The 24,514-nt window shown below is 40.6% G+C and overlaps 1 protein-coding gene and 1 long non-coding RNA gene across 3 annotated transcripts in view; one reads left to right on the top strand and one right to left on the bottom strand.

Moving 5' to 3' along the window:
* LOC141779815 (uncharacterized) overlaps positions 1-24,514 on the bottom strand; it is a 648,874-nt gene that overhangs the window by 425,949 nt on the left and 198,411 nt on the right. The window lies entirely within an intron of this gene.
* hace1 (HECT domain and ankyrin repeat containing E3 ubiquitin protein ligase 1) overlaps positions 1-24,514 on the top strand; it is a 90,185-nt gene that overhangs the window by 20,892 nt on the left and 44,779 nt on the right. For both annotated transcript variants that reach the window (XM_074654837.1, XM_074654836.1), the window contains exons 2-7: positions 1,972-2,026; positions 4,071-4,160; positions 6,584-6,688; positions 7,468-7,543; positions 7,699-7,830; positions 9,421-9,503. In XM_074654837.1, the coding sequence (XP_074510938.1) occupies positions 1,972-2,026; positions 4,071-4,160; positions 6,584-6,688; positions 7,468-7,543; positions 7,699-7,830; positions 9,421-9,503 (541 nt within the window). The remainder of the gene's footprint in view (positions 1-1,971; positions 2,027-4,070; positions 4,161-6,583; positions 6,689-7,467; positions 7,544-7,698; positions 7,831-9,420; positions 9,504-24,514) is intronic.

The raw sequence follows: 24,514 nt of genomic DNA, 5'->3' as shown, positions 1-24,514 counted from the left end.
ACCAGTAAGCTGTTATAACATTGCTGATAATAACAATGATTATTTTCCCAGCAGTGTAGAAAGACTCACCAATCGCGAGGTGCAGCCTGTGGCCAAAACTGCAGTCTTGTCCACTTATTCAGGCTCACAGTTTTAGTTCTGTTAGCTGGACGTTCATATTTTGGATCAAGTGTCTTAATGAGTCTTTTGAATCCGGGCTTTTCAACTACGCTAACTTTGTGATGTAGTTTACAGCGGTCGTGATTTCTTTGCATTTCGCACTTTTTTTGTCATATGGGATTGCTTTGGAAAGCGAGGAATCCAGAGACATTTGCCTCTGGGCTGGTTCTGGTTGCTTTGGTCGTGTTCTCGCTATCGTACTCGCTTTGCTGCTTCAGTTCTTTCGCTTTCTCCGGGCTCCGGGCTTTCTCTCTCCGCTGCTTCCCTCCATAAACAAAAACACGCCGGCCGATCACGTCACACACTCGCCCAGGAGAGTGGTCTTGGTGGAGGCGGAGTCTGTGACGTGTGTGTCTGTGAGAAGGAGCCGGAGGGAGAGAAGGAAATGCCAAAGCAAGTTTCAAAGCGAATCTCATGCCGGCAGGGTGGCTTAAAAACATTACATAACAATTTGTAGTCGATGTTCGCGATATAGTCATTTTATATACCGCGCGATTGGGACAAGCTGCGATACATCGACTATATTCGATATATCGCCCACCCCTAGTCTCACATCACCCCTGTTCTGGCATCCCTCCATTGGCTTCCTGTAAAATCCAGAATCAACTTTAAGATCTTGCTAATTACATATAAGGCACTGCATGACCTCGCCCCCACTTACATCTATGATCTCCTTGTTCCATATTTGACCTGTGGAACACTTCGATCCTCTAATCTCGTCCTTTTATCCATTCCCTGCTCAAACTGCAAACCCTCCCCCCCCCTCCGATCTTTCAGAGCTGCTGAATCTCTGGACTGTTTTAAGCAGCTTCTAAAAACCCATCTCTATAGGCAAGCCTTTCCATAGGCCTCATCCACATGTGTGTTTGTCTGTTTTAGTTTGATCTGTTTCTCATTGTTTCTGTGTTTCATATTGTCATTTTTCCTTGTTTTCATTATTGTTTGATGTTTCATTTGTGTGTGAAGCACTTTGTAATGGTGTGTTTTAAAAGGTGCTATATAAATAAAGGTTTACTTACTTACCTACTTACTTTGAAAGTGCCGCAATGGACGGAGAATGGCTGATTGGTGAAGATCCCTTAACGTTAGTTGTTAGCTGTTAGCACCCAGTGGGCAGCACGGTCCTGCTTTGTTAAATAACAGAGCTAACAGCTAATGTTAACGGAGGTTCCACTGAGTTACACTATGATGTGTTCATCTCATTTATTCAGTAAAAGGTCTGCGCTCTCTGAGTGCCCGTATAGATTTTACATACGTTTAGATTTGGGCCACCAAAAATGCACCAAATTAAGGGGCTATGTGGCTCGTCGGGCCAGTGCTTAAAAACATTTGCGTCTGTCCTTGAAGTCTCATCATTGCGTGTGATCCGGCAGATGATCGTAGTGTCATCATTTACAACAGAGTTCTCTTCATGTCGGGGTTTGAACAGCATAAACGGGAGGGGGCTGAGCACACAGCCCTGGGGGACTCCAATATTTAACACTAGAGTGGACGATGTGTGACCACCAACCTGAACTGCTTGGGGTCTGTTTGTGAGGAAGTCCAATATCTAGTTGCACATTTTGGTACTCAAGCCCAGAGTGCCAAGTTAACCAATCAGTTTCATAGAGGAGTATGTGTTGAATGCTGAGCTGTAATCAACCAACAACATTCTGATGTAGCTGTAGTTATTTTCAAGATGTTTGTGGGCTTAGTGAAGGGCAGCGAATCTGTTTGTTCTTAATTCAAACTGGTGAGGATCCAGTTTGTCTCTTTGGAAGTGTTCAGTTAAAATCTAATAGTTTTATTTTTCTTCTGTGTTTCCCTCTACAGACAATGAGACTGCCGTGTACACACTTATGCCAATGGTCATGGCTGACCAGCACAGGTGAGCATCAAACCAGACTGACTGTACAGCAGAGTAGTGTATTAGCTAAGGGTGTAACAATAAGTTTTTACAACGATACGATTGCCATGGTTCCGATACGATTCAAGGACAATATTTGGCTCATCTAGAGCAATACGATACAATTCCATGACTTGAAATCAATACAGTAACTTTTTTTTGCCAAAAAAATTTCACAGTGTGACTGTGAAATAAATATCTGATACTGGACAGAGCAGGTCAGGATTCCTCAACGTTTTGACAATGAATAATGGCAAATACATACAGCTTTTATTAGAAAATAATAAATAATAAAAAAGTGCAACTGCAGGACCTGCTGATTCAGTTCTCAAGATACAAGGCAGTGCAATATTTAACACTACATATAATAAACCAACTTCTATTCAAGTTAAATGAACAGTGGTTTAACCTGCTGCTTCTGTCCTCATCTTCAATATAAACGGTAGATCAATAATACAGAGATCAACCGCTGATAGTGATCAAACAGCTGATAGTGATCAACCAGCTGATAGTGATCAACCGCTGATAGTGATCAACAAGCTGATAGTGATCAACCGCTGATGGTGATCAAACAGCTGATAGTGATCAAACAGTTGATAGTGATCAAGCAAGTGATAGTGATCAAACAGCTGATAGTGATCAAACAGCTAATAGTGATCAAACAGTTGATAGTGATCAAACTGCTGATAGTGATCAAACAGCTAACGACAGAATCATTCCTCTACAAACGCTGTTTAAATAATCTGCTGATAGTAATTCAGTAGTCCACCTACAGGGTTCATCTGGGGTCTTTTCATACATTAAAAAACAGCTGGAACAACATGTTAAAACTACGTTAGACTAATGTTAGTTGAGTTTCTGTTCTGTTTTTTGCTTTACTCCCTTGATGCTTTGCCCCGCTACCTGAATGTGAGCGAACATCTGTTAAAACAGTGAGACGACACACGTCAGCTAAAAGCACAATATCACTCTATATTTCAGCTGCTTGGCAGTAATGTTAGCTGACCAGACGAAGGTCTCTCCATGAATCAATGCTGATCCTAGTGTTGGCTTTTCCTGTTGGTCTGGAGGAGCTGCAGCAGTTATTTCTATTCACTAGATATTCTCAGAGCTAAACTAACTCTTCTGCAGTGTGGAGTGTGAGCGCATGCAGGTGAGTACAGCAGAGACTCCGGTCTTGGAGACCAAAGCTACGGTCTCCCTCGCGTCCTCCGACCGCGGCCAACACTGTTTAACAGACGGGCTTCACTAGATACAACCAAGAGGTTTTGGTGCTTCACTGTAGTTTGTGTTGGAGTCTGAGTCTGAACAGCGTAGCGACACGTGAGTGCGTATGGGACACCGACCCGGATTGATTTATACGAGTAAGAAGTTACAAACAGTCCCTTTAACGACTATTTGACAAATCGAAAATCATAACCCTTCGCTAATAAATATGATGACGGGGAAAGGAAAGTAATTTTCTCTGAATGAAAAAACGGAAAGCACCTGTGGGTGAAGCAGCCCTCGTCAAGTGATTGATAACGCCTGAAACTCTGCCGACCTGCTCCTCTACCGGGTGAGAGAGCGAGGAGTCCAATGCGCCGTTCGTCTGCATGCACGCCATGGATGCATGCTCGCGCTGCAGAGGGCAGAGCTGGCAAGCTGGCGCATGTCTGGAGAGTGAACCGGAGTAACGTTTAACATTCCTTTACTAATAAAAGTGCTAAAGATCACTTTCATATAACGTTTGTCGTCCTTAAATACAAGGTACAAATCCTTAGTATCCATACAATCGTACCTATGGATGTAGTTGGATAGTAGGAATATAAATCGATACATTGATGTAGCAGATGAATCATTGCTCCCCTAGTATTAGTGTTGACACACTTTGAGCTCAGCGCTTGAGGAAGAATGCATGTGTCGTGGCATGCTTATCAGCTTTTGCTAGTAGTCTCATTGTGTCTTTACTTTCTTATAATGGGTATGGTGAATTTTTGTTGTCTCCAGAGGAAATGATTTACTTGTTGCATCCTGTCTCTAAAAGATCAGTGTCAGAGTTGCTGCTCAACTCCAAGTTTGATGTGAACTACGCCTTTGGACGAGTGAAAAGAAGTCTGCTACACATCGCTGCCAAGTAAGATATTATTACCTCCGCCAAGGCCGAAGGCCTAGGAAGGAGGTCATGTTTTCACCGGCGTTGGTTTGTTTGTTTGTTTGTCCATTAACAGGATTACACCAAAAGTCCAAGATGGATTTTAATGAATTATTTTGGAGGGGTGGGGTGTGGCACAATGAACAAACCATTAGATTTTAGTGGCTGGCATATTTTTACAAATTCTGATCAGCCCAAGCATTAAAACCACAGGGTAGAACACATGCGCTGTGTAACTAATGACGCATTGGTGACGCGTGACCCCGCCTCCTTCTGAGAGCAGAGAGATACGTGTGTGGGAGCTGCTGTCCGTCCGCGGTGAGAAAGAACAAAGCGGTAGATGACGGGATGAGAGACAACGTAGTGTAACGTTATACAGACATAACAAGGCTGCTGAATGAGAGAGGCATCCACCGATACGTTACACTGAAACACACCGTGTTAATAATAAGCCGACCACCTCATGGTACTGCCAGCTGGGAGGTGTGTTTAAAGTCACGCGTTGGCGGAGGTCTGCGCTCTCCGAGTGCCATTTTAGTTCTCTTCAAATAAGAGTAAGCACACCCTTAAATTTTGGCGTCTTTTATACATGCAACAAAGATGGGTAATTAGGTTGGAAGAAAATTTTGATTTGAGGTGCAGTCTTGTGCTTATAGTAAGTTGTGTGTGACAACACACGGGTTCATATTAGAGCTAGACCAGCTAATATTAGCTTATTGCAGATATAACAATATGGGTGTCGGGTGAGGTAATTTAGAAACAGTGTCTTCTTTACATAGTTTGTCCATCAGAGACTTTTTACAGTTGATATTTCAACTGTAAAATGTCCCGCTCAGTGTTTTAAGGAAAAAAAAAATATATATATATATTTTATAAGTAATATAATTAAATAAAAGACAAAGTTGTGGCTGGGTTGGGTACAACCGGTGTTTGAGCAAACACAGCTTCTTTTTACAGCGCGCAGATCATGAACAAGTCACCAGGATTTACCAGCAGCTTCTTTCACTAGAAGAAGTGGAGTGTTGCATGAAGATGTCGGGCATGGAACAATAATTCTATCTGTTAAAAGTTTCTCAATAATGGGAGCCATTTTTTTCTTCTGCATCAGTTCTCAGAAGGTACCGTCGTTTGTTGGGCCTGTAAAATAAGGGATCATAGGGGGAAATGGATCTACCAGTTGAACTGTTCTGTGAGCGCTTATTGTGCAGTGGAAAGGGTGACTCCCGCCCCCACCCCGATGTTCACCTTTTAATCTGTGGCTAAATCAGTGTCACAACAGGACACACCCATGCCCTTACCCATAATGTCATTCTTACATCATAATCTAAAGATGAAGAAACAAGCAAAACCACAAAATCCTCCGTGACCCTGATACATTACCTTGAAACCTGAGACACACACTTACAGGTGTGTAAATCATGCCTCAAAGACTAGGGATGTCATGATACCAGAAATCTAGTAGTCGATACCAATACCAGTGAATTTCCACGATTCTTGATACCCAATTCGATACCATGGTAAAAGGAAAATGATGAGACTTTATTCCTCAGGTATAGCTCAATGACTGTAAGAAAACAGCAGAGGCTGTACACGCACACACACTCTCTCTCTATATATCCTCAGATTGCAAGCAGTAGTTTAAATTCACTGACATGGTGACAGACCAATAAATATTTATTTAAAATGCTAATGTTATATTTTGATGATGGATGACACAGACCGATTAGGATGATAGCCCACTGCTACGAGCTATGGTTACATTATGTTAGCTAAAACACAGTAGCCTTCAGCAGTTTGCCATTGCAAACGTTGTATGGAACATACTTGGCTCAAAAACAATGCCAGTTGTCTCAAACAAAAATAATGGTAACGTGTAGGATATATCAGGATAAAGATAACAAGTAGTTGTTAATTTAACGTTAACATGAAACTCACTCACTGTCCTCCTCGCGGTGATTACCCCATTAACGTAATGGTTCCCTCCCTTATAGCATTGGGTTTAAATCAGAAATATTGCCAAATAAACACTTTTTCTTTTGGCTTCAACACCACTTTTTGTCTGTCAACTCTCTGTCATCCCGTGTGTGTGAAATCTGACTCCTGCTACTCTGAGCTGAGACTCCGTACGGAGCAGACTCTTTCACTCTCAGTTTGTAGCGTCTGTCGTCCGACTATGTATTGATAACACGGCGCTGATATACCAAAATGAACTAAATGGGTTTTATTTCTGTAAAAAACAACACCGAGCCTAGTTCTGCTGCGCGACTTGACAGCACGATTGTTTGGAGGGCGAAATGATGGAGCTCCATTTCTCATGCTTCTGCGTAGGAAAGCAGCGTCAAGTAGATGCATAGTTACTGACGCCTTACATGGTTACGTAGTTGTTCTGTGTTCTCTCTGTACAGCTGTGGGTCAGTGGAGTGTCTGGTTCTACTGCTGAAGAGAGGAGCCAACCCAAACTACCAGGACATCTCAGGCTGTACCCCTCTGCACCTCGCTGCTAGGAACGGGTATGGGCCTCATACTACATTTCATCTTTCGTCTTAACATGTTTGTATTCAAAGTCTTATGACACTTGGTCCAGTGAGTTCACTTTTACACATGCCGACCTTACCTGGTTATTTGCTGATTCTTCTAAACACATTGTGTGAATCCTTGAGGTCCAGCAAACATATTGAATTAATTTCCTTCCTCATACATCAAATATAAAGCCAATTTTTAAATACTGCATTGTTTACATCTGTGTTTACTATAATGCAGTCTTCCCTTCCTTTTGTTGGCACATTACTGTCTTTCTTGGCACATGTGAAACTATTGGCAGGAATGTGGATTCACGATGCACATGCGCATATGTGCATGCATGTGTAACGCCACAGGATGCTTTGAACTCTCCTTAAGAAATGCTGCCAGTGGCCTTAGTGCGTAACAAGATTTTTTTTGTCCTACATTACTTCCCCTTATTGATTATTCCAGTAATATGTGTCATCCCAGACAACCTCCAGCCAGTATGGTATTGCTCTTTAAAACGAGATCACCCAGACATCCAGTGGCTGGCCAGGCTAACATTCACTTTGTTCCTGTATTTCTGCTGCTTGATTCGAATGTCATCTTATCAAATGGTTGACATTAGTGAGACATGTAACTGGATGGATCTATTACTTTGATTTTTCCTTTTTAAATGCTTGCTTGTTAGTCTTGTAGATGTTATTTGCATGTAGTCATAGAAGTGTGAAATGGCGTGAAACAGAGTGACACTGATACTTAACACTTTCCTCCATGTTTCCCTCAGACAGAAGAAGTGTATGGGCAAACTACTGGAATACAACGCTGATGTGAACATTTGCAACAATGAGGGACTGACTGCTGTGAGTGGACTGTAATCCCCCGGCTGTGGTTCATGTTGTATTGAATGTCTTAAAATCATTGTAATCATCGTTGCTAATCAAATGACTGTAGTGTTATCTCTGTGACGGGTGGTTAATGAACTCCTCCTGATTGTCCATGTGAACCTCTGCTGCAGATCCACTGGTTGGCAGTGAATGGAAGGACGGAACTCCTCTATGATCTGGTCCAGCATGTGTCCAACGTGGATGTGGAGGACGCCATGGGGCAGACAGCTCTACATGTAGCCTGTCAGAACGGACACAAAACTGTAAGCCAATTCGAAAATATCTCTTTAATTGAAAAAAATCTGATCTGTATTTTTAGCCCTAGTTAGAGCATAGGACTCAAATGTTGGCAACAGATGTTGGTGTTTGGCTTGATAAATTGAAGCCACTGTTCAGTCCAGCTGGGCGTTAGGAGCAGCATGGCTTCTAGGGGCTGCTTGTTAGGCTCTTTTGTCCCAGTGAGGTCTACAGGTAAGGGAAGGAACATGCTGTAAGCCGGTGTTGTCAGGCGTAAGGTTGCCGTTTATTGAAAAATGGACAATCAAAAAAACAACATGAGTCAGTAGCAAAGACGCAGCGAGCACATGCAAAACACAGACACACACACACACACACTCACACACACACACACACACACACACACACACACAGCCGTGTCAGCAAAGGTAGACGAGTGTAGGAAAAGGCTGCGGATGGCTCCTGATAACTTAGATTCACAGCTGTCTAACTGACCAAACTCCCCCAAAATAGAAACTATAAATAAAACTCTATCCTTCCTACACTTATCGTAGAAAAACAAAACACAATAGTGGCAGCCACCCCTTTTGCTAGTGTCTCTAATAACAGAGGTGCTCAGCGTTCTGTATTCTATACTAAAAAACTAATCCCTGCCCAGTCAGTCCCAAAACACAATACACCAGTGCCTCTATTTAACAACTTGTGCTATTACAAACGAAGCTAACAATTACCCACAAAGTCAGCAATTTCTAAGCACAATGTAACTGCACCGGAGAAGCACAGTGGCGGACTGATCACATGAAGGTTAATCTTGGCAACAACACAGAAAAATAACACGGCCCGTAGCATACTGTAGGCCTTTATGGCCTGTTGTTTGAGGGCAGTAAAGGTTGCGTTTTACCGGCAGTAAAAGCAGTTGTTGACAGGCTACAGAGCCCCTGTAAGCTCACTGTGGGAAATGTACAGTATCTCTTAACTACTTTTGTGTTGCCTCAGAATACTTTCTATATTCTCTTTGATCCGTATTTCTTGGGAAGCTCTGACATCTACCATAGTGATTGTGACTGGCTGTGTGCTCTTTACAGCACCTAAGATTGTAAAATTGGCCAAGACAGTGTTGTAAAGGCAGGCATTCCTCCCAGGATTTAAACCTGATACTTCTATCAAATACATGACTGATATGTGTGTTCAGGATCAGCTTCACCTCAATGCTTAGCTAACACATCCTGGTCCATTCACTGCACCCTCCTGTGAGTTAGTGTTATAACCATTAAATACATATACTGCATGTCATAGTGTTGTAATGATGCAGCCTTTCACTTGAGTTACCTAATGTGACCATAGCATGAGCCAGCCACAGCCAAAGGCTGCTGTCCAAGCTTGGCCCTCCTCCAGAATTATGGATAATATACCAGATGTTGTCCACTGGAAAGATTCCCTCATTTCATAAGCTTTTATCCTATTGATGATTGAGAATGTAGACACCAAAATTATTTCTGTAAATCTTGAAATTGTTATACTTGAGTGTTGCTGAAATCCGTTTTTTCTCTTGTTATCCAGTATGTCAGTGAAATATTTGCCAGTATGTGATCCCAGTGTGTATTTTGTCGGCTTAGACGGTGTTGTGCCTTCTGGACAGTGGAGCGGACATCAACCGGCCGAACGTCTCTGGAGCCACGCCTCTTTACTTTGCCTGCAGGTGATGTCATCAGTGATGTCATTAGGCTCGTAGGGGATGAGCCAGGCCTGTGCAGAATCGATCACCGGCGATCGCCGTGCATGCCGGTTAGATTTGACTTGATCGCGGCTTGCTCTGGTGTTGTGCACACGTGGGCAACGATGACCTCACGAGATCGAGGCGGCCGCAGTTGCTCTCCACCATCTGCAAGACCCAGGGCATTGTGGGAAACGCCTGGCTGTCGCCTGATCAAAGAGCTGATTGGCTCTTAGTTTTGACAGCAAACACCACATGTTGTACAAGTCAGACATAAAAATATTAAAGGATAGAATCCAACACCAGACGCACATTTCCACATATATTTACAAACAAATATAGATAAATCCCAACGTGGTCTGAAAACTACAAGTGGCCTACAGATTGGATCTAACAGGATGTCATTATTTCTGTGACTTCCCTGTAAATTCTTTTGGAAACAGCTTTCTGTCTCCGCCCCCTGCTGCTGCCGCCTGATCTCGTCTACTTTCCTGGCGAGGCGCAGTTCATCTCCAACGAGCCTGTTGTAATGTTGATGATTCATATTGTGGTCTCAACTCACCTATCTTACTCTTACAGCCAATCCCCACTGAAAGCGTTTTTAGAAGCACTTTTGACACTTGTCACTCGCACACCTCCCAGAACAGATGCACTTCCATTTTAATAGATGTATCAGTCCACACTGACTCCATGAGTTGACGTCTGACGGATACCTCTCGCGTTTTTTAATGCGCCAAATCCATTTTTCATGTGTTTAGTGAAGCATAATCTACAAAGACAGCTGTTTAAATCACACAAATATCCTGCTGTATGTGTGCTTTGAACTTATTAACGGTATTTACACTGAACAAGGCATTGTCTGTGAGATCACCTGTTTCACCACAGGAAGATTCCCCTCACTCGCTACGGTGGGCGGGGAATTAGTAAGGGATAATGTACAGCGAGTCTGTTATACACACGTAGGCAAAATTGTTGGTACCCTTCCGTTAAAGAAAGAAAAACCCACAATGGTCACTGAAATAACTTGAAACTGACAAAAGTAATAATAAATAAAATTTCACTGAAAATTAACTGATGAAAATCAGATAATGCTTTTGAATTGTGGTTCAACAGAATCATTTTAAAAAACAAACTAATGAAACTGGCCTGGACAAAAATGATGGTACCCTTAACTTAATATTTAGTTGTACAACCTTTTGAGGCAATCACTTCAATCGAGTGATTTCTGTAACTCTCAATGAGACTTCGGCACCTGTCGACAGGTATTTTGGCCCACTCCTCTTGAGCAAACTGCTCTAGCTGTCTCAGGTTTGAAGGGTGCCTTCTCCGAATGCATGTTTCAGCTCCTTCCACAGATGTTCAATAGGATTTAGATCAGGGCTCATAGAAGGCCACTTCAGAATAGTCCAATATTTTGTTCTTAGCCATTCTTGGGTGTTTTTAGCTGTGTTTCTGGTCATTATCCTGTTGGAGGACCCATGACCTGCAACTGAGACCAAGCTTTCTGACACTGGGCAGCACATTTCGCTCCAGAATGCCTTGATTGTGTTCAGATTTCATTTTACCCTGCACAGATTCAAGACACCCTGTGTCAGATGCAGCAAAGCAGCCCCATAACATAACCTAGCCTCCTCCATGTTTCACATTAGGTACAGTGTTCTTTTCTGTGTATGCTTCATTTTTGCGTCTGTGAACATAGAGCTGATGGGACATGCCAAAAAGCTCCAGTTTTGTCTCATCTGTCCAAAGGACATTCTCCCAGAAGCTTTGTGGCTTGTCAATATGCATTTTGGCAAATTCCAGTCTCGTTTTTTTATGATTTGCGTCCTCCTCGGTTGTCTTCCATTAAGTCTACTTTGGCTCAAACAGCGACGGATGGTGCAATCTGACACTGATGTACCTTGACCTTGGAGTTCACCTCTAATCTCTTTGGAAGTTGTTATAGGCTCTTTGGTTACCATTCGTACTATCCGTCTCTTCAATTTGTCATCAATTTTCCTCTTGCGGCCACGTCCAGGGAGGTTGGCTACAGTCCCATGGACCTTAAACTTCTGAATAATATGTGCAACTGTAGTCACAGGAACATCAAGCTGCTTGGAGATGGTCTTATAGCCTTTACCTTCAACATGCTTGTCTATAATTTTCTTTCTAATCTCCTGAGACAACTCTCTCCTTAGCTTTCTGTGGTCCATGTTCAGTGTGGTACACACCATGATACCAAACAGCACAGTGACTTCTTTCTTTCTTTTGACCCTGTAAATAGGCAGACTCATTAAGAGTTACAGAAATCACTCGATTGAAGTGATTGCCTCAAAAGGTTGTACAACTAAATATTAAGTTAAGGGTACCATCATTTTTGTCCAGGCCAGTTTCATTAGTTTGTTTTTTAAAATAATTCTGTTGAACCACAATTCAAAAACAATATCTGATTTTCATTAGTTAATTTTCAGTGAATTTTCATTTATTATTACTTTTGTCAGTTTCAAGTTATTTCAGTGACTATTGTGGGTTTTTCTTTCTTTAACGGAAGGATACCAACAATTTTGCCTACGTGTGTACATAGCAACGGTCTGTTATACATAGCAACAGTCTGCTATACAGAAGCAACGATCTGCTATACGTAGCAACGATCTGCTATACGTAGCAACAGTCTGCTATACGTAGCAACGGTCTGCTATAAGTAGCAACGGTCTGTTATACGTAGCAACGGTCTGCTATACGTAGCAACGGTCTGCTATACGTAGCAACGGTCTGCTATACATAGCAACGGTCTGCTATACATAGCAACGGTCTGTTATACATAGCAACGGTCTGCTATACATAGCAACGGTCTGTTATACATAGCAACGGTCTGCTATACAAAGCAACGGTCTGTTAATAGCAACAGTCTGTTATACATAGCAACGGTTTGTTATACATAGCAACGGTCTGTTATACATAGCAACGGTCTGTTATACATAGCAACGGTCTGCTATACAAAGCAACGGTCTGTTAATAGCAACAGTCTGTTATACATAGCAACGGTTTGTTATACATAGCAACGGTCTGTTATACATAGCAACAGTCTGTTATACATAGGAACAATCTGCTATACATAGCAACGATCTGTTAATAGCAACAGTCTGTTATACATAGCAACGGTTTGTTATACATAGCAACGGTCTGCTATACATAGCAACGATCTGTTAATAGCAACAGTCTGTTATACATAGCAACGTTTTTTTATACATAGCAACGGTCTGTTATACATAGCAACAGTCTGTTATACATAGCAACGGTCTGTTATACATAGCAACGGTCTGTTATACATAGCAACAGTCTGTTATACATAGCAACGGTCTGCTATACATAGCAACGATCTGTTAATAGCAACAGTCTGTTATACATAGCAACGTTTTTTTATACATAGCAACGGTCTGTTATACATAGCAACAGTCTGTTATACATAGCAACGGTCTGTTATACATAGGAACGGTCTGCTATACATAGCAACGGTCTGTTAATAGCAACAGTCTTTTATACATAGCAACGGTCTGTTATACATAGCAACGATCTGCTATATGTAGCAACAGTCTGCTATACGTAGCAACGGTCTGCTATAAGTAGCAACGGTCTGTTATACGTAGCAACGGTCTGCTATACGTAGCAACGGTCTGCTATACATAGCAACGGTCTGCTATACATAGCAACGGTCTGTTATACATAGCAACGGTCTGCTATACATAGCAACGGTCTGTTATACATAGCAACGGTCTGCTATACAAAGCAACGGTCTGTTAATAGCAACAGTCTGTTATACATAGCAACGGTTTGTTATACATAGCAACGGTCTGTTATACATAGCAACGGTCTGTTATACATAGCAACGGTCTGCTATACAAAACAACGGTCTGTTAATAGCAACAGTCTGTTATACATAGCAACGGTTTGTTATACATAGCAACGGTCTGTTATACATAGCAACAGTCTGTTATACATAGCAACGGTCTGTTATACATAGGAACAGTCTGCTATACATAGCAACGATCTGTTAATAGCAACAGTCTGTTATACATAGCAACGGTTTGTTATACATAGCAACGGTCTGCTATACATAGCAACGATCTGTTAATAGCAACAGTCTGTTATACATAGCAACGTTTTTTTATACATAGCAACGGTCTGTTATACATAGCAACAGTCTGTTATACATAGCAACGGTCTGTTATACATAGCAACGGTCTGTTATACATAGCAACAGTCTGTTATACATAGCAAAGGTCTGCTATACATAGCAACGATCTGCTATACATAGCAACGGTCTGTTAATAGCAACAGTCTTTTATACATAGCAACGGTCTGTTATACATAGCAACGGTCTGCTATACATAGCAACAGTCTGTTATACATAGCAACGGTCTGTTATACATAGGAACGGTCTGCTATACATAGCAACGGTCTGTTAATAGCAACAGTCTTTTATACATAGCAACGGTCTGTTATACATAGCAACGGTCTGCTATACATAGCAACAGTCTGTTATACATAGCAACGGTCTGTTATACATAGGAACGGTCTGCTATACATAGCAACGGTCTGTTAATAGCAACAGTCTTTTATACATAGCAACGGTCTGTTATACATAGCAACGATCTGCTATATGTAGCAACAGTCTGCTATACGTAGCAACGGTCTGCTATAAGTAGCAACGGTCTGTTATACGTAGCAACGGTCTGCTATACGTAGCAACGGTCTGCTATACGTAGCAACGGTCTGCTATACATAGCAACGGTCTGCTATACATAGCAACGGTCTGTTATACATAGCAACGGTCTGCTATACATAGCAACGGTCTGTTATACATAGCAACGGTCTGCTATACAAAGCAACGGTCTGTTAATAGCAACAGTCTGTTATACATAGCAACGGTTTGTTATACATAGCAATGGTCTGTTATACATAGCAACGGTCTGTTATACATAGCAACGGTCTGCTATACAAAGCAACGGTCTGTTAATAGCAACAGTCTGTTATACATAGCAACGGTTTGTTATACATAGCAACGGTCTGTTATACATAGCAACAGTCTGTTATACATAGCAACGGTCTGTTATACATAGGAACAGTCTGCTATACATAGCAACGATCTGTTAATAGCAACAGTCTGTTATACATAGCAACGGTTTGTTATACATAGCAACGGTCTGCTATACATAGCAACGATCTGTTAATAGCAACAGTCTGTTATACATAGCAACGTTTTTTTATACATAGCAACGGTCTGTTATACATAGCAACAGTCTGTTATACATAGCAACGGTCTGTTATACATAGCAACGGTCTGTTATACATAGCAACAGTCTGTTATACATAGCAACGGTCTGCTATACATAGCAACGATCTGTTAATAGCAACAGTCTGTTATACATAGCAACGTTTTTTTATACATAGCAACGGTCTGTTATACATAGCAACAGTCTGTTATACATAGCAACGGTTTGTTATACATAGCAACGGTCTGTTATACATAGCAACAGTCTGTTATACATAGGAACAGTCTGCTATACATAGCAACGATCTGTTAATAGCAACAGTCTGTTATACATAGCAACGGTTTGTTATACATAGCAACGGTCTGCTATACATAGCAACGATCTGTTAATAGCAACAGTCTGTTATACATAGCAACATTTTTTTATACATAGCAACGGTCTGTTATACATAGCAACAGTCTGTTATACATAGCAACGGTCTGTTATACATAGCAACGGTCTGTTATACATAGCAACAGTCTGTTATACATAGCAACGGTCTGCTATACAAAGCAACGGTCTGTTAATAGCAACAGTCTGTTATACATAGCAACGGTTTGTTATACATAGCAACGGTCTGTTATACATAGCAACAGTCTGTTATACATAGGAACAATCTGCTATACATAGCAACGATCTGTTAATAGCAACAGTCTGTTATACATAGCAACGGTTTGTTATACATAGCAACGGTCTGCTATACATAGCAACGATCTGTTAATAGCAACAGTCTGTTATACATAGCAACGTTTTTTTATACATAGCAACGGTCTGTTATACATAGCAACAGTCTGTTATACATAGCAACGGTCTGTTATACATAGCAACGGTCTGTTATACATAGCAACAGTCTGTTATACATAGCAACGGTCTGCTATACATAGCAACGATCTGTTAATAGCAACAGTCTGTTATACATAGCAACGTTTTTTTATACATAGCAACGGTCTGTTATACATAGCAACAGTCTGTTATACATAGCAACGGTCTGTTATACATAGGAACGGTCTGCTATACATAGCAACGGTCTGTTAATAGCAACAGTCTTTTATACATAGCAACGGTCTGTTATACATAGCAACGATCTGCTATATGTAGCAACAGTCTGCTATACGTAGCAACGGTCTGCTATAAGTAGCAACGGTCTGTTATACGTAGCAACGGTCTGCTATACGTAGCAACGGTCTGCTATACATAGCAACGGTCTGCTATACATAGCAACGGTCTGTTATACATAGCAACGGTCTGCTATACATAGCAACGGTCTGTTATACATAGCAACGGTCTGCTATACAAAGCAACGGTCTGTTAATAGCAACAGTCTGTTATACATAGCAACGGTTTGTTATACATAGCAACGGTCTGTTATACATAGCAACGGTCTGTTATACATAGCAACGGTCTGCTATACAAAACAACGGTCTGTTAATAGCAACAGTCTGTTATACATAGCAACGGTTTGTTATACATAGCAACGGTCTGTTATACATAGCAACAGTCTGTTATACATAGCAACGGTCTGTTATACATAGGAACAGTCTGCTATACATAGCAACGATCTGTTAATAGCAACAGTCTGTTATACATAGCAACGGTTTGTTATACATAGCAACGGTCTGCTATACATAGCAACGATCTGTTAATAGCAACAGTCTGTTATACATAGCAACGTTTTTTTATACATAGCAACGGTCTGTTATACATAGCAACAGTCTGTTATACATAGCAACGGTCTGTTATACATAGCAACGGTCTGTTATACATAGCAACAGTCTGTTATACATAGCAAAGGTCTGCTATACATAGCAACGATCTGCTATACATAGCAACGGTCTGTTAATAGCAACAGTCTTTTATACATAGCAACGGTCTGTTATACATAGCAACGGTCTGCTATACATAGCAACAGTCTGTTATACATAGCAACGGTCTGTTATACATAGGAACGGTCTGCTATACATAGCAACGGTCTGTTAATAGCAACAGTCTTTTATACATAGCAACGGTCTGTTATACATAGCAACGGTCTGCTATACATAGCAACAGTCTGTTATACATAGCAACGGTCTGTTATACATAGGAACGGTCTGCTATACATAGCAACGGTCTGTTAATAGCAACAGTCTTTTATACATAGCAACGGTCTGTTATACATAGCAACGATCTGCTATATGTAGCAACAGTCTGCTATACGTAGCAACGGTCTGCTATAAGTAGCAACGGTCTGTTATACGTAGCAACGGTCTGCTATACGTAGCAACGGTCTGCTATACGTAGCAACGGTCTGCTATACATAGCAACGGTCTGCTATACATAGCAACGGTCTGTTATACATAGCAACGGTCTGCTATACATAGCAACGGTCTGTTATACATAGCAACGGTCTGCTATACAAAGCAACGGTCTGTTAATAGCAACAGTCTGTTATACATAGCAACGGTTTGTTATACATAGCAATGGTCTGTTATACATAGCAACGGTCTGTTATACATAGCAACGGTCTGCTATACAAAGCAACGGTCTGTTAATAGCAACAGTCTGTTATACATAGCAACGGTTTGTTATACATAGCAACGGTCTGTTATACATAGCAACAGTCTGTTATACATAGCAACGGTCTGTTATACATAGGAACAGTCTGCTATACATAGCAACGATCTGTTAATAGCAACAGTCTGTTATACATAGCAACGGTTTGTTATACATAGCAACGGTCTGCTATACATAGCAACGATCTGTTAATAGCAACAGTCTGTTATACATAGCAACGTTTTTTTATACATAGCAACGGTCTGTTATACATAGCAACAGTCTGTTATACATAGCAACGGTCTGTTATACATAGCAACGGTCTGTTATACATAGCAACAGTCTGTTATACATAGCAACGGTCTGCTATACATAGCAACGATCTGTTAATAGCAACAGTCTGTTATACATAGCAACGTTTTTTTATACATAGCAACGGTCTGTTATACATAGCAACAGTCTGTTATACATAGCAACGGTTTGTTATACATAGCAACGGTCTGTTATACATAGCAACAGTCTGTTATACATAGGAACAGTCTGCTATACATAGCAACGATCTGTTAATAGCAACAGTCTGTTATACATAGCAACGGTTTGTTATACATAGCAACGGTCTGCTATACATAGCAACGATCTGTTAATAGCAACAGTCTGTTATACATAGCAACATTTTTTTATACATAGCAACGGTCTGTTATACATAGCAACAGTCTGTTATACATAGCAACGGTCTGTTATACATAGCAACGGTCTGTTATACATAGCAACAGTCTGTTATACATAGCAACGGTCTGCTATACAAAGCAACGGTCTGTTAATAGCAACAGTCTGTTATACATAGCAACGGTTTGTTATACATAGCAACGGTCTGTTATACATAGCAACAGTCTGTTATACATAGGAACAATCTGCTATACATAGCAACGATCTGTTAATAGCAACAGTCTGTTATACATAGCAACGGTTTGTTATACATAGCAACGGTCTGCTATACATAGCAACGATCTGTTAATAGCAACAGTCTGTTATACATAGCAACGTTTTTTTATACATAGCAACGGTCTGTTATACATAGCAACAGTCTGTTATACATAGCAACGGTCTGTTATACATAGCAACGGTCTGTTATACATAGCAACAGTCTGTTATACATAGCAACGGTCTGCTATACATAGCAACGATCTGTTAATAGCAACAGTCTGTTATACATAGCAACGTTTTTTTATACATAGCAACGGTCTGTTATACATAGCAACAGTCTGTTATACATAGCAACGGTCTGTTATACATAGGAACGGTCTGCTATACATAGCAACGGTCTGTTAATAGCAACAGTCTTTTATACATAGCAACGGTCTGTTATACATAGCAACGATCTGCTATATGTAGCAACAGTCTGCTATACGTAGCAACGGTCTGCTATAAGTAGCAACGGTCTGTTATACGTAGCAACGGTCTGCTATACGTAGCAACGGTCTGCTATACATAGCAACGGTCTGCTATACATAGCAACGGTCTGTTATACATAGCAACGGTCTGCTATACATAGCAACGGTCTGTTATACATAGCAACGGTCTGCTATACAAAGCAACGGTCTGTTAATAGCAACAGTCTGTTATACATAGCAACGGTTTGTTATACATAGCAACGGTCTGTTATACATAGCAACGGTCTGTTATACATAGCAACGGTCTGCTATACAAAACAACGGTCTGTTAATAGCAACAGTCTGTTATACATAGCAACGGTTTGTTATACATAGCAACGGTCTGTTATACATAGCAACAGTCTGTTATACATAGCAACGGTCTGTTATACATAGGAACAGTCTGCTATACATAGCAACGATCTGTTAATAGCAACAGTCTGTTATACATAGCAACGGTTTGTTATACATAGCAACAGTCTGCTATACATAGCAACGATCTGTTAATAGCAACAGTCTGTTATACATAGCAACGTTTTTTTATACATAGCAACGGTCTGTTATACATAGCAACGGTCTGTTATACATAGCAACGGTCTGTTATACATAGCAACAGTCTGTTATACATAGCAACGGTCTGCTATACATAGCAACGATCTGCTATACATAGCAACGGTCTGTTAATAGCAACAGTCTTTTATACATAGCAACGGTCTGTTATACATAGCAACGGTCTGCTATACATAGCAACAGTCTGTTATACATAGCAACGGTCTGTTATACATAGGAACGGTCTGCTATACATAGCAACGGTCTGTTAATAGCAACAGTCTTTTATACATAGCAACGGTCTGTTATACATAGCAACGGTCTGCTATACATAGCAACAGTCTGTTATACATAGCAACGGTCTGTTATACATAGGAACGGTCTGCTATACATAGCAACGGTCTGTTAATAGCAACAGTCTTTTATACATAGCAACGGTCTGTTATACATAGCAACGATCTGCTATATGTAGCAACAGTCTGCTATACGTAGCAACGGTCTGCTATAAGTAGCAACGGTCTGTTATACGTAGCAACGGTCTGCTATACGTAGCAACGGTCTGCTATACATAGCAACGGTCTGCTATACATAGCAACGGTCTGTTATACATAGCAACGGTCTGCTATACATAGCAACGGTCTGTTATACATAGCAACGGTCTGCTATACAAAGCAACGGTCTGTTAATAGCAACAGTCTGTTATACATAGCAACGGTTTGTTATACATAGCAACGGTCTGTTATACATAGCAACGGTCTGTTATACATAGCAACGGTCTGCTATACAAAACAACGGTCTGTTAATAGCAACAGTCTGTTATACATAGCAACGGTTTGTTATACATAGCAACGGTCTGTTATACATAGCAACAGTCTGTTATACATAGCAACGGTCTGTTATACATAGGAACAGTCTGCTATACATAGCAACGATCTGTTAATAGCAACAGTCTGTTATACATAGCAACGGTTTGTTATACATAGCAACGGTCTGCTATACATAGCAACGATCTGTTAATAGCAACAGTCTGTTATACATAGCAACGTTTTTTTATACATAGCAACGGTCTGTTATACATAGCAACAGTCTGTTATACATAGCAACGGTCTGTTATACATAGCAACGGTCTGTTATACATAGCAACAGTCTGTTATACATAGCAAAGGTCTGCTATACATAGCAACGATCTGCTATACATAGCAACGGTCTGTTAATAGCAACAGTCTTTTATACATAGCAACGGTCTGTTATACATAGCAACGGTCTGCTATACATAGCAACAGTCTGTTATACATAGCAACGGTCTGTTATACATAGGAACGGTCTGCTATACATAGCAACGGTCTGTTAATAGCAACAGTCTTTTATACATAGCAACGGTCTGTTATACATAGCAACGGTCTGCTATACATAGCAACAGTCTGTTATACATAGCAACGGTCTGTTATACATAGGAACGGTCTGCTATACATAGCAACGGTCTGTTAATAGCAACAGTCTTTTATACATAGCAACGGTCTGTTATACATAGCAACGATCTGCTATATGTAGCAACAGTCTGCTATACGTAGCAACGGTCTGCTATAAGTAGCAACGGTCTGTTATACGTAGCAACGGTCTGCTATACGTAGCAACGGTCTGCTATACATAGCAACGGTCTGCTATACATAGCAACGGTCTGTTATACATAGCAACGGTCTGCTATACATAGCAACGGTCTGTTATACATAGCAACGGTCTGCTATACAAAGCAATGGTCTGTTAATAGCAACAGTCTGTTATACATAGCAACGGTTTGTTATACATAGCAATGGTCTGTTATACATAGCAACGGTCTGTTATACATAGCAACGGTCTGCTATACAAAGCAACGGTCTGTTAATAGCAACAGTCTGTTATACATAGCAACGGTTTGTTATACATAGCAACGGTCTGTTATACATAGCAACAGTCTGTTATACATAGCAACGGTCTGTTATACATAGGAACAGTCTGCTATACATAGCAACGATCTGTTAATAGCAACAGTCTGTTATACATAGCAACGGTTTGTTATACATAGCAACGGTCTGCTATACATAGCAACGATCTGTTAATAGCAACAGTCTGTTATACATAGCAACGTTTTTTTATACATAGCAATGGTCTGTTATACATAGCAACAGTCTGTTATACATAGCAACGGTCTGTTATACATAGCAACGGTCTGTTATACATAGCAACAGTCTGTTATACATAGCAACGGTCTGCTATACATAGCAACGATCTGTTAATAGCAACAGTCTGTTATACATAGCAACGTTTTTTTATACATAGCAACGGTCTGTTATACATAGCAACAGTCTGTTATACATAGCAACGGTTTGTTATACATAGCAACGGTCTGTTATACATAGCAACAGTCTGTTATACATAGGAACAGTCTGTTATACATAGGAACGGTCTGCTATACATAGCAACGGTCTGTTAATAGCAACAGTCTTTTATACATAGCAACGGTCTGTTATACATAGCAACGATCTGCTATATGTAGCAACAGTCTGCTATACGTAGCAACGGTCTGCTATAAGTAGCAACGGTCTGTTATACGTAGCAACGGTCTGCTATACGTAGCAACGGTCTGCTATACATAGCAACGGTCTGCTATACATAGCAACGGTCTGTTATACATAGCAACGGTCTGCTATACATAGCAACGGTCTGTTATACATAGCAACGGTCTGCTATACAAAGCAACGGTCTGTTAATAGCAACAGTCTGTTATACATAGCAACGGTTTGTTATACATAGCAACGGTCTGTTATACATAGCAACGGTCTGTTATACATAGCAACGGTCTGCTATACAAAACAACGGTCTGTTAATAGCAACAGTCTGTTATACATAGCAACGGTTTGTTATACATAGCAACGGTCTGTTATACATAGCAACAGTCTGTTATACATAGCAACGGTCTGTTATACATAGGAACAGTCTGCTATACATAGCAACGATCTGTTAATAGCAACAGTCTGTTATACATAGCAACGGTTTGTTATACATAGCAACGGTCTGCTATACATAGCAACGATCTGTTAATAGCAACAGTCTGTTATACATAGCAACGTTTTTTTATACATAGCAACGGTCTGTTATACATAGCAACGGTCTGTTATACATAGCAACGGTCTGTTATACATAGCAACAGTCTGTTATACATAGCAACGGTCTGCTATACATAGCAACGATCTGCTATACATAGCAACGGTCTGTTAATAGCAACAGTCTTTTATACATAGCAACGGTCTGTTATACATAGCAACGGTCTGCTATACATAGCAACAGTCTGTTATACATAGCAACGGTCTGTTATACATAGGAACGGTCTGCTATACATAGCAACGGTCTGTTAATAGCAACAGTCTTTTATACATAGCAACGGTCTGTTATACATAGCAACGGTCTGCTATACATAGCAACAGTCTGTTATACATAGCAACGGTCTGTTATACATAGGAACGGTCTGCTATACATAGCAACGGTCTGTTAATAGCAACAGTCTTTTATACATAGCAACGGTCTGTTATACATAGCAACGATCTGCTATATGTAGCAACAGTCTGCTATACGTAGCAACGGTCTGCTATAAGTAGCAACGGTCTGTTATACGTAGCAACGGTCTGCTATACGTAGCAACGGTCTGCTATACATAGCAACGGTCTGCTATACATAGCAACGGTCTGTTATACATAGCAACGGTCTGCTATACATAGCAACGGTCTGTTATACATAGCAACGGTCTGCTATACAAAGCAACGGTCTGTTAATAGCAACAGTCTGTTATACATAGCAACGGTTTGTTATACATAGCAACGGTCTGTTATACATAGCAACGGTCTGTTATACATAGCAACGGTCTGCTATACAAAACAACGGTCTGTTAATAGCAACAGTCTGTTATACATAGCAACGGTTTGTTATACATAGCAACGGTCTGTTATACATAGCAACAGTCTGTTATACATAGCAACGGTCTGTTATACATAGGAACAGTCTGCTATACATAGCAACGATCTGTTAATAGCAACAGTCTGTTATACATAGCAACGGTTTGTTATACATAGCAACGGTCTGCTATACATAGCAACGATCTGTTAATAGCAACAGTCTGTTATACATAGCAACGTTTTTTTATACATAGCAACGGTCTGTTATACATAGCAACAGTCTGTTATACATAGCAACGGTCTGTTATACATAGCAACGGTCTGTTATACATAGCAACAGTCTGTTATACATAGCAAAGGTCTGCTATACATAGCAACGATCTGCTATACATAGCAACGGTCTGTTAATAGCAACAGTCTTTTATACATAGCAACGGTCTGTTATACATAGCAACGGTCTGCTATACATAGCAACAGTCTGTTATACATAGCAACGGTCTGTTATACATAGGAACGGTCTGCTATACATAGCAACGGTCTGTTAATAGCAACAGTCTTTTATACATAGCAACGGTCTGTTATACATAGCAACGGTCTGCTATACATAGCAACAGTCTGTTATACATAGCAACGGTCTGTTATACATAGGAACGGTCTGCTATACATAGCAACGGTCTGTTAATAGCAACAGTCTTTTATACATAGCAACGGTCTGTTATACATAGCAACGATCTGCTATATGTAGCAACAGTCTGCTATACGTAGCAATGGTCTGCTATAAGTAGCAACGGTCTGTTATACGTAGCAACGGTCTGCTATACGTAGCAACGGTCTGCTATACATAGCAACGGTCTGCTATACATAGCAACGGTCTGTTATACATAGCAACGGTCTGCTATACATAGCAACGGTCTGTTATACATAGCAACGGTCTGCTATACAAAGCAATGGTCTGTTAATAGCAACAGTCTGTTATACATAGCAACGGTTTGTTATACATAGCAATGGTCTGTTATACATAGCAACGGTCTGTTATACATAGCAACGGTCTGCTATACAAAGCAACGGTCTGTTAATAGCAACAGTCTGTTATACATAGCAACGGTTTGTTATACATAGCAACGGTCTGTTATACATAGCAACAGTCTGTTATACATAGCAACGGTCTGTTATACATAGGAACAGTCTGCTATACATAGCAACGATCTGTTAATAGCAACAGTCTGTTATACATAGCAACGGTTTGTTATACATAGCAACGGTCTGCTATA

Source organism: Sebastes fasciatus, chromosome 12, assembly GCF_043250625.1.
Source record: "Sebastes fasciatus isolate fSebFas1 chromosome 12, fSebFas1.pri, whole genome shotgun sequence".
NCBI classification, from domain to species: Eukaryota; Metazoa; Chordata; class Actinopteri; order Perciformes; family Sebastidae; genus Sebastes; species Sebastes fasciatus.
The sequence above is the reverse complement of the archived record's forward strand: the minus strand, read 5'-3'. Positions and strand labels throughout refer to the sequence as shown.